We start from the raw sequence: 11,318 nt of genomic DNA, 5'->3' as shown, positions 1-11,318 counted from the left end.
GATAGTCGAAATTCGCGTTGCGAATCTGGAAACTGATTTGCGATACCGGAGATCGCGTTACGAATTATCGATCGCATTGCGATTTAGTTGGTCATTTTGACAAATCCATAAAAAATTAGTTAAAATCGTATATTATAAAATATTTTTGGTCTATGAAATTTTTCTCTATAAAAAAAAAAAAAGTTGAAAATGACATACTTTTTTCATTAATTTATTTTTTGCATGTTTTACAACTGATTTTTTTTTAGTTTTATGTATTTCCAGGCCTAATAAATTCATATTTTATAAATTTAAAATAAATCAACCCATTATTTCAACTTTTTTTTTGTTATGGAGATATATCACCTCAATTGCCCATTATTATTTATGGCATGACTTTTTGAATAACCTTTTTGTCACGTATTTTAGATATTGAATTGTCATTATTGTCACGTATTTTAGATATTGAATTGTCATTATGCTTTTGTGGAAAAAATTGTAATTTCGGTAATAAAAGAATTGTTTTTATTATTTTAGGTCTCGTGTTTGAGTATTAAAAATATTTAGGAGTGTGTACGTTCAATGTCAACGATTGAAAATTATCTTTGAACAAATATCACATTATACTTACCGTACTCAATGTCTCGATTCTTTAAATATTTCTAAGAATACTTTGCTGTTCTGAATCGTACTCAATGTCTCGACGCTTTAAATACGCGTAAGCTTCCTATTGATCTATTGTAACCTTGAGTGGCTTCCAAATTCATGCAACATTCTCTAGATTTATATCATCATTCAAAGATCATGAAACTCTCAGAGATGAATGCCTTCCCGTTTCAAATTGTCATGTCGATTGATTAATTCTTTGGATCAAGTTGTTTCCAGGTTTTGCATGGATTCGGATGGTTTCATCGTCTCTCTTAGTCTTGCGAAGCGAATCTAACTTAACTCCATCATGAAGAATGGATTTTTGAACTTGGGAGGGGATTCTGTGGTACAAAGTGTATCGGATATCCTAAAGCAACGAGAACCGTTGAATATAAGTCTCAAAGAACAACTCTGAAAGCCCAATTAAAGATGAAATAGAATGCTGATAAAAAAGAATCGATCGTGAATTTTCAGGTGGGCGGCGTTGTTTACCTCAACTTCAGCCTTACCGACAGACATCCTTGGCATTGAGGAAGAATCTGAAGCTTTCTGCCCGCTACTATGACCCTACACAGTATTACAACGAATGGGTTAGTTTGCTTATAAACTCCAACCTATTAAAATCTCCACCCAGTATTCCACGTTAGCCTACTCAGAAGAAAGTGGGAGATGGTGTTTCTCTTACGATCCACCAGAATTGACTTCCAAGGGACAAATGAAGTCTTCCCCCGCGAAGGTGCTCGTAAAAGGATGGTGAGCGTGCCAATCGGCCTGTAACTCAACTCTTAATTGAATGACAAATTTGGGTCCTAACAATGCCACTTTGGAAGATCACACATTCTGAGGTCTCGATTTGGAGTTTGATCTTTGGGGTCAAGGATCCTCTGAAGGAGGGGACTTTGTCATGATCATGGGAGAAAGAGAGGAAATTGGAACAAGCCAGGGATTCGGGGGAATGGGGAATTAGGGCAATCCGAAAGAAAAAATTGAATTGAAAAGGGGAATTATGATAGAGACAGTAAACGAGCGTTGAAAGACGACACAAACCAACTGGACTTTCGGGGTGCAACCCAACTGAAGTGATTTGTGTTAATCTGGAGAATGTGCCCATGCTAAAGTACACCTAAGAGATTTTAATACTATTGCTTGAGTTATTTCTGTTTGCAAATAAAACAAACATGATACAGATGTGAATATGTCATTAGATAACCATTGTAAAGAGAATATATGTGCCAGTTGAAATGTAATGCCAAGGACATGAATGAAAATACGCAAAATTCGGAATTTCTTTAACCTATTCTCTTATTCTTCATTCTAAAACATAAAGCTTTCATCTTTAACCGCCACTTGTAACAATATTCCAGCTCTTCAAATTTTAGTTGTTCATTTGTAGTATCTCAATCGTTGAATGTAAGAGATCTTGGTCTATAAATAAAGATAATCCTTATTATTTAATAGTAGTAGATACGCGAATATATTATGTTTTTTGTCGTGGTTTGTTTTTCTTTCTACCCATATTTTAATATATTTTTTTATTGAATAACTTTTTGATATCTCAGTTGGATTGTATATTTCTTCAAGTTTAAGTTCGCCCTCTAAATATGCATAAATATAAAAGATAAATATTATTTAAATATATGATTAATTTCTAACTTGATACATGATTATATAAAAAATTTTAAGATTATTTATTTATGTGTGTATATGAAATGTTGATAACTCGATAATAAAAATAATTTATTAAGAGATTAATATTAATGCGTAATGTGATTTTAGATAGTATGTACTTTCCGTAGATGTTTCTGTTGAAGGAAGCAACGCAGGTGAGAGTTGTACCCCAAGATGCTGAGGAAATATTATGACTTTACTACGACTGTGTTGTCACGAGATTTAAAAATTCATGAAGCCAAAAGAGAGATTACAATTAGGAAAATATATGGTGCAATCAAACTGAGAAATATGAGAATAGAATTTTAAGTGAAAATAGTAAATCTTCGCTCGATCATCTAATATATAGATATATATATATATATAATCATACTATTGGAAAAAATATACATTAACTTAAAATTAAATAAGGTTTATTTTATGTAAAAAATATACATTTAAATATAATAAGCATGATTTCAATGAAAATATACCCTTTGCCGAGTATTAAAACTCTTTTTATTAATAAAAGAATCAATAAAACTCTTTTTTAGTTTTCTTAAAAACTATTATTAGGTAAAATAATTTTTACTCTCCTCAACTTTATAAAATTATTAAATTTAGCATCTAAACTTTTATTGTATTCTTTTTACCTTTAAGTTTTTATTTTTTTTCAAATTAACTCAAATATGACAAAACATGACATTAATTTATACTTATTAAAACGTTTACATAAACTATTTATCATTTTTTTTAAAATGACATTAATTATTATATCATCAATTTTTTTTTTTAAAAAATAACATTAAAAATAAAAATAAGTTTTATCATTTTTTAATACGATAAATTAACTAATTTTATTATTATAATAACATAACAGAAGAGAATGAAATAGTTAATGCTAGTTTATAGATGTTATTATTGTTTCTGTCATATTTGGATTAGTTTAATATAAATAAATAAAACATGAGAGATAGAAAATGTAATAAAATTTAAGAATTAAATAATTAAATTCGAAATATTTGAGAATAAAATATTCTTCTCTTATTTTTATTGAGAAACGTGCTTAGCCAAAATATAGTTCGGTTCAATAATTAATATTTTGAATTAGAAATAGTGTAACGAACAAACTAAAAAAGAATCCTTGACGTCGTCAAACGACGGCAACTAGAAACGAGTAAAGCCGAAGGTTTCCAGCTGTGCGTGTCTGATTTCCCGGCGGTAATTGTTACTCTTTCGTCGTCTTTTCTTTTTCCTATGCAAATATAAGACATAAATGGTTGATCTATATATTTTTTACCAATAAAGTATATAAATGTCTATCGATTATAAAATATTTTTTATTAATCTGTGATACGTAAAGTAATATAATTTTTAAGATAATCTTTGATATTTGACATTAAACGCTCACATTCCTGATATTTTTTTACTTGAATCCGGAACATTAGAAAATAACAATAAATTTTTTACACTGAGATCGTTCGAGATGTGCATATACACATGCTTTAATACAAGCTTGTGAAAACATAGAATCAATTGTGAAGCCGATTCAAGATTCCAGCATGAACAACTATTTTGAAGCGATTAGGCATTTCTGGAAACGTAAACTCCCTGAATGTTTCATCCCTTGGATCATAACAACAAGAGCTTTTTCTTTGTACTATAACAAGATCTCACCACTTTTCAAGACAGTCAGAAATCGAACAGACAGATTAGGTCTTAAATAAGCATTGGACTGGATGATCTCTTGTTGCATTAATGTCGTCGGCAAGCAATAAGCGCCGATGCTGAACTCCTTGATCCAAGACTGTTTCACACCGTATTCCTTCATAACCCAATTCTCCAATCGTTCACCGTAATTATCGTGAAACGCGATCGCCGAGAGACAGCCTCTTACGACCATAAGTTGACCGAAACACTTGTCTGAACCGCAACGACAATCAGGCTTCGGTACCTCCTGGAATCGCTCGGTGTCGAGATCGAACGATATAAGCAAGGTAGCCGTGGTGTGCTTTTTAGGCTTGGAAAGCCAACGGAATCTCCAGTGGACCAAAGCCTTAGGTTTCGAAAGAATGAAACGATACGGTATTGTTCCTAGATTTCTCCAGCAAGGGCTTCCGATGGTAAGAATCTGAACCTCCGCCTGAGTTGAAGATATTGTAGGTATAGTACGTACTCAAGTCGACTCTTCTCAGTTGTCTTCGAATACTATCTGAATCACTTTGTATTCCTTTGTGGTTTGATGAAAACCGTACACCAAATGCCCCACAAGTGAAGGGTACTTGACCAATTTGGGGAGCTCGATGTAAAGCCTGGTAAAAGGGTTGCAAATGAATATCCTACGTGATGGATCATGCATGCAAAGCAACCCATTGCATGAGTCTATCAGGAACATGGGATTAGTAGGAGAATTAATGGCCTGGAGCTTCTTTGAGATCACTTTGCCTTCACTGTTATCGAAGAAATCTATGAAGTAGAGCTGATCGGGAATAAGCCAGTTGCTTTCCAAGATGAAGCTCGGATCATTGCCGGCAGCCTCGTCCAAGTGCTTGCTAATGAGAAATGGATCATGTATTAAGGTTCACCATACACGGCAGACCAGCTTTGAACTCAACAAAGATGAGAAGGGAAGCCTGGATGGTATATTGACGATGACTTCCCGAGGAAGACGATGCATCATGTTTGCTGCTGACTGGCCTTTCTTCAAAAGTCTGATCTCTTCCATGGTTGTTTCTTCCATGATTAACAAAGACAGTAAATATATATTTGTATATGTATATATATATATACACATACATACATTAGTCGATCAAAACAAAGCGGATGATGTTGAAAACAAAATAATATGACAGAGAAGATGATAATTGATGATGAAATGGCATATTGATTTCTCAACGGCAAGTTGTGATTTCTCTATAGCTTTTAACTATTTATAATATTCACGTACGACAATGATTTCTTCCTCAAAAGAGTTCAATGGAAAATTCACTTGTTTCCCCCTCAAATATCATATATCATACAAAATCCCCCCCCCCCGGAAAAAGGCATTCAGACCAAATAATGTATCTCATCCGATGGTATTCGGCTGAAAGATCAATGCACCGAGTCTCCGAGATATCACCTTTGAGTTTGCAGTTCACACCCTTCATGTGCACTGATTGGATTGCGATTTCCAGTCATCGAGAAGGTTTATCATAGTTTCCTCAAACTTCTTTGCTTGTGGTCCGGGCTTCAAGACATTTACATCACCCCATTGTGAGCAAGGATCTGCCCACCAGCTTTGCCGGCCAGTGCACCATGTCCCTGAGGCAGCTCGGTTTCGCCCGTGCTTGAGGATCTTTTTGTCAACCATGTCCAACAGAGAATCATCCTTTGGAAATGGTCTTGCAAATGCTGCTCCGCTTGAAGCCATTTGATCATAATCAGAAATGTCGAGGAAGTGGGGTTCCTTCTTCGGGGGACTGTCCCAGATCATATATCTTAAATCGCCGTTTACAGTAGTGTTCTTGAACTCCGGTGAATTGCAAATGACAGAATGGAAATAACTTTCTTCAGATGACATAACATTGTTGAAATACATCACAAGGGTCGGGGGTAAATTATCCCACCCAAAAAGACAAAGTTGCAGAAAGGATCTGCTTAAGACAACCCACGGGGAACCTGCAATTCAGTACCAAACTGCAGATGAGAGTAGCATCGCTAGAGAAACGAAATCATGTATATATGTATGTATATTAGTTTCAGAAAAAATTTAAGCAACAATATGTACTGTAGACTTTGCCTGTGAATACTTTAAAAGCCTCCGGCATGGGTCGTTTATGCGTAGAATGAAAAAATTTGGTCCTCCTAGCTAGGTAAAGCCCTGGGTCAACCACAATAGGCTCAATCCGTTGTTCTCTGCATAAAACAGAACCGATACAATTTAGATTTTAACTTTTCATGTGCAGCAGCAGGACCTATAGATCTCATAAAAAGGGTTTTGCCTACACTTTCCACCCAAGGTCACTAGTATGATCAAGGAAATTGAGGTCCCTTCTAACCGAGGAGAACACGTAGGACAAATCTGAGATACGAACCAAAACCAATAAAAAAGAAGTGTTAGATAGTAGATACAATTAAGAACAATAGAAGCATAGGTGAAAATGCAAGGTAGCATGATGAGGGAAAATACGCATAGTGCGCAAGCAAATGGCGTGCACGGGTAGGTTGGCACCTTGCCTCATTGGTATTTTTATATTGAGCTCCGGATAAACGAATAATGGGAAGATTTTGGATAGAGGACATTATAGCCTAGTAGCACTAGGAACTAATCTTTACTATTTTGCATTTCATTCCGTCTAAAGCTTCTCGGTAGCAAAAATGTTATTCAATATTTTCAATATACGCTATCTACAATGAAGTAGAAATAAACAGAAACTAATTAAGTTTTAAACAAAATTCCGGATATCGGTTTCAACCTGAGCTGTCTAGATGCAAAAGTGTTACTGTGTCCAGACTCCGCACCCAAGCATGATAAAATAAGCAAATAACATCAGAACTCACAGCACTTTCAGCTCCACAAACTAACACACACACACATATTCATTAATACGTTACGATCTTTTAATAGTTGGGCAGAAGTCAGATTGCAGCAAGAACTTTGGACGCAGAGCACCTTGCAGACAAATCAGTATCAGTAAGGTCTCTATAGAAGTTCCGGCCAGAAAAGCAAAGGATATGATTTTCAGCGGCCTTGGGTTGTAATGGTATGAGAATATTGGCATTTGGCACTTCATCTAAATGCCAAAGTGTATCAGCTAAAGGATCTAACTTCATCGGTAAAACAACAAATAATCGCAGAACTGATGCACCAATAACAATGCCGGGCCGTATCTAAAACAAGTCTCGAAAGCAAAACATAGGGGATGCATCATTGCTCTAACATATAACATATTCTAACAGGCGGAAATTTGGTCCAAAAGTTGCTTCCCTTCACTAGATTAATGTTACACCAAAACTCTGCAGATAACATACTACTTAACCATTCAGCTCCGAATTTGATACCGAGTGAGTTAACAGAATTAAATTTTTCATCTGCTCGATAGCTTTCTAAGTTTCATTTCTGCATAATCAAAACCGGCTCAAAATATAGATTGCTAATTAGGCGAATGCATGCTTTCATCCAGTAAATTTTCTTTAGTAGGCTATAAAGCCTACATTCAGTAAAATAATAAATTGACAACAAGTAATGGCAAAAGAATTCTTGGAATCATGACAACTTAAATCGAATAGAAACTAGTCCGAAACATGATCAAAATCGACAATTTTCCTTCAATGGTGTACAACATTCCTCAACCATATCCAAATTTTAGACATTAAGAAACACTCTAAGCTCCAAAACAATGCACTAAACTTTCTATACCGAACCAATGCAAATCATTGAAATTTCAGGCAATTCCAACCAAATTAAGAACTTGTAATTTCTCCAAATAAAAAAAAAAAACTCAATTCTCTAAGATACTCCATACAAAAAGAAAATAATACAAGTCCAAAAACAAAGGAACAAACGAACTGAAGCTGCTTACCATCCTGAGTAACCATGGGATAATCCAAAGCACTCAGAGCAATAAACCAATCCCAGCCACGATCAAGTTTCATCAACATAGAAGCAGCACGCAACGTGGCGGCAATACGTGTAGAACCCATAGAAGAAAACCTATCAGGCTTCCCTGTAACATCAACATTCTCAAAGCTCCTAATAGCAGGCACAGATTTCAAAGCCAAAGCCAAGCTATACCTTTCCACATTAGAGGCGTCAGCTCCAAGTTGCAACAAGTATCGATTCCTGGGATGATAAACAGCAAGCAAAAGCCTAAAGATCCGATCTTTATCACCTTTTCCGCCGAATAAATAATACCCAAAAGCCGGTGGATAGTGAAGGCCATGCTGAACAGGTGAAGGGAAAGCTCTAGGGGAGCTGAAAGCAGAGATTGAGTAAAGTAATATAAGGAGAATGGAGAACAGTGTTATTGAAAAGAGAGTGAAAAGCCATCTCTTTTCAGCTCCCATAACAAAATAAAGTGATTTTAAGCTCTTGAAAGAATTGTGCTTTTTTTTGTAAGTTTTGATTCAAAGCTTGAATTTTTAGCTAAAGGGTGTATTGAGTATTGACAATCAAAGGAGGAATCTGAATTTTGAATATGATTTAGGAAATGGGTAGTTCACCATCTTTGATTTCGTAAGACTTAACACCATTGTTGCTCATAAACTCTCGAGCCAAATGTCAATTTTCTTTAATTCTTTAATTCTCATTTTGTTTGATTGATAAAATTAAATGTTAGGAGCTGATACCGAAGAGCTGATTGGGGTTATGATTTTTCAATTTTCTTTTTCATTTGATGTGGTTTTGATAATTAGATCAATTTTAATTCACCTAAATGGTTAGTTACCAAATTAATTAAGGGTGTGTTTGATAACTTAGAAATATTTTCTTTATTTTTTTTGTGTTTGATAACTGAGAAATATTTTCTTTATTTTTTTTATGTTTGATAACTAAAAATATTTTTTGAAAAATATTTTTTAGTGTTTGATAGTTGTAATTGGTTTTACGGAAAATATTATTCAGTGTTTGATAAATGTAATTGATTTTCTCAATGTAATTCAATTTCTTAGTTCCTTTTTATTTTATGTAAATTGTTTTATCATCTGATTTTCATGTAAAATATTTTCTTAACTTTTCACTTCAGAGTATAAACAATCAAAAAATATTATTTTATATATTTAATATTAAATTAATATTTTAATATCATTTTAATAAAAAATATTAAGTATGAAAATATTTAATATACATATAATATAATTTTAATAATAGTATATTTTTATATATTCAGATATATTATAATAATATATAATATTATATTTTTAATTTAATAATATAGAATAAATTATTAATATTTATCAATTATTTTTATAAGTATAATATTATTAAATTATTAATAATGAGTAATATTAATATAATAATTTAGTATTATGTTAATAAAATACTAATAATTAAAATTATGGGTGTTCAAATGATTAGTTCAACTACCCATCGAATTAAATTATCAGTAATCAAATAAATAAATTTTTTTTCTTTAGTCATTAATCGAATCAATTTTTTTAAAATATTAACCAAACCGAACTTTATTCGTTTTATGTAAATCATTTTCTATAAAATTAATTATATAGTGTATCAAACAATTATTGAAAATGATTAATATAATATCATCAAAAAACCGTAAAATAATTTTAGAAAACTAATTTCAAGAAAATGTAATTCATTTTACATAAAATAATTTTATGTAATTCATTTTACGTAAAAATAATTTTCATATAATTCATTTTACATAAAACAAATTTTATGTAATCTATTTAACGTAAATTATTTTTTTAAAAACAAATTATAATAGATACCATTTTCATAAGCGTGATATCACGTGCACCCGTCAATGTTAACCTCCTAAGGGGGGTGTTTGGTTCAAGGATTGTGGGATTTTCATGGGATGGAAATCCCATATTCCCATGTTTGGTCGGCCGGGAATCTCATTCCCGGTAATGTTTTATTACCAATAGTAGATTTTTTGGGGTATATTACCGGGAATGTCATTACCTCCCTTCCCTTAGGTATTGTAACATTATCGGCGTTTTAGACTAAAATACCCTTAATTTTTTTTATTTTTTTTCAAAAAATATTCTTCTTATGTCATTGAATAATAAAAATTCTACGAAGGTTAAATTATAAATTTATCCTTAAATTATTTAGATTTACAAAAAAAGTCTACAATTAAAATTTTATATGAAGTTCAGAGGTTAAATTTTTTTTACCCTTTCATTAAACCTTTTTTATATTTTTAATTTTGTAAAAAAATTATATAAATATTATGAATTTAATTTTTTAAAGAAAATATGTAAATATTTTACAATTTGTAATATTATACAAATATATAATAAGGACAATTTGGTCAAATATACATTCCAATAATCTTTTATTCCTTTAACCAAACACAGTAATCTTACATTCCGTGAACCAAATGCACCTTAAGTCATTCACTCATTTGCACATAGATGACCGTACCTTCGGTAAAATAGGATACATATATTTTTATATATATATAATATGACTTATTTAGGTAAATATAAGGTAAATTATGTATTTAATATTTAAATTATTAATTTTGATTTATTTTAGTATTTGTGTTTAAAATTTAACGTTAAATTTTATAAAATGAAAGTTTAGATATTAAAACGGATAAAGTCTAATAGTGTAGGTACTAAACGCGTTAAGCTTTTAATAGTAGAATATTAAAAAGAAATAAAAATTAAATATCAGGTATGATTGTTAAAAAATTAAAAGTTTCGATAGTAAAACGGATCAAAATTAATAATTTAATTACTAAATGCATAATTTATCCTAAATAATAATTTATCCTCAATAATATCCGCAACTTTAGAATAAATCAGACAGATATTTAGCTAAATAAATTAATAAAAAATAATTAAAATATAATAAATTTATTTTGTAAAAAAACACGTATAATTACGTGTTAAAGACACAAACATAAATTAAGTCGGGCTCTAATTATAAGTATGTGCGAGGGTCTTAATTATAATTATTCAATTAAAATAATTAGAAAATATTAGATTAGAACACTTTAAAAAATTAATACCCACTGTTTATTAATTTTTTTATAATTGAAAGATGTAACTAAAAAGTATGTTGTGCTTGAGGGATTACCTGACTAATTTTTCCATAATTGTTTTTACCTTTCCTACAATTCAACCTATCTACCGGACTACCTTTAATATATTAAAATTAATTTTTAAAGTATTTATCGAATTATTTTAAAGTTGCAAATTATTTAGCAATTATAAATTAAAATAATAATTTATCATTATTAAGTAAATGTTTTTTTCTAAGCTAATTAATACAAGAAATTTAGTGAAGTGTAGTAAGCTCGAGACATCTATCATTAATGTTATAATTAATTATTCATTTATCAATTCCTAATAAAATTGTTATTTTTTTA

General features: G+C 31.4%; 2 protein-coding genes across 2 annotated transcripts; both read right to left on the bottom strand.

Moving 5' to 3' along the window:
* Positions 1 to 918: 918 nt before the first annotated feature.
* On the bottom strand, positions 919 to 5,014 carry LOC120145588 (F-box protein At3g07870-like). Its single transcript, XM_039159410.1, has 5 exons — positions 4,874 to 5,014; positions 4,484 to 4,822; positions 3,965 to 4,417; positions 1,120 to 1,194; positions 919 to 1,038 (listed from the first exon to the last, which is right to left on the bottom strand). The coding sequence occupies exons 1-5, from the start codon at positions 5,012 to 5,014 to the stop codon at positions 919 to 921; spliced, it is 1,128 nt and encodes a 375-aa protein (XP_039015341.1).
* Positions 5,015 to 5,258: 244 nt separating this feature from the next.
* On the bottom strand, positions 5,259 to 8,415 carry LOC120145185 (beta-glucuronosyltransferase GlcAT14A-like). The gene is made up of 5 exons (XM_039159076.1): positions 7,839 to 8,415; positions 6,262 to 6,337; positions 6,044 to 6,171; positions 5,392 to 5,934; positions 5,259 to 5,304 (listed from the first exon to the last, which is right to left on the bottom strand). The coding sequence occupies exons 1-4, from the start codon at positions 8,320 to 8,322 to the stop codon at positions 5,420 to 5,422; spliced, it is 1,203 nt and encodes a 400-aa protein (XP_039015007.1). The 5' UTR covers positions 8,323 to 8,415; the 3' UTR covers positions 5,259 to 5,304; positions 5,392 to 5,419.
* Positions 8,416 to 11,318: the final 2,903 nt, after the last annotated feature.

The sequence above is a fragment of the Hibiscus syriacus genome, unplaced genomic scaffold (genome assembly GCF_006381635.1).
Source record: "Hibiscus syriacus cultivar Baekdansim isolate YM2019G1 unplaced genomic scaffold, ASM638163v2 tig00110893_pilon, whole genome shotgun sequence".
Taxonomy (NCBI): Eukaryota; Viridiplantae; Streptophyta; class Magnoliopsida; order Malvales; family Malvaceae; genus Hibiscus; species Hibiscus syriacus.
Note: the sequence above shows the minus strand (reverse complement) of the source record. Positions and strands in the feature narration are given on the sequence as shown.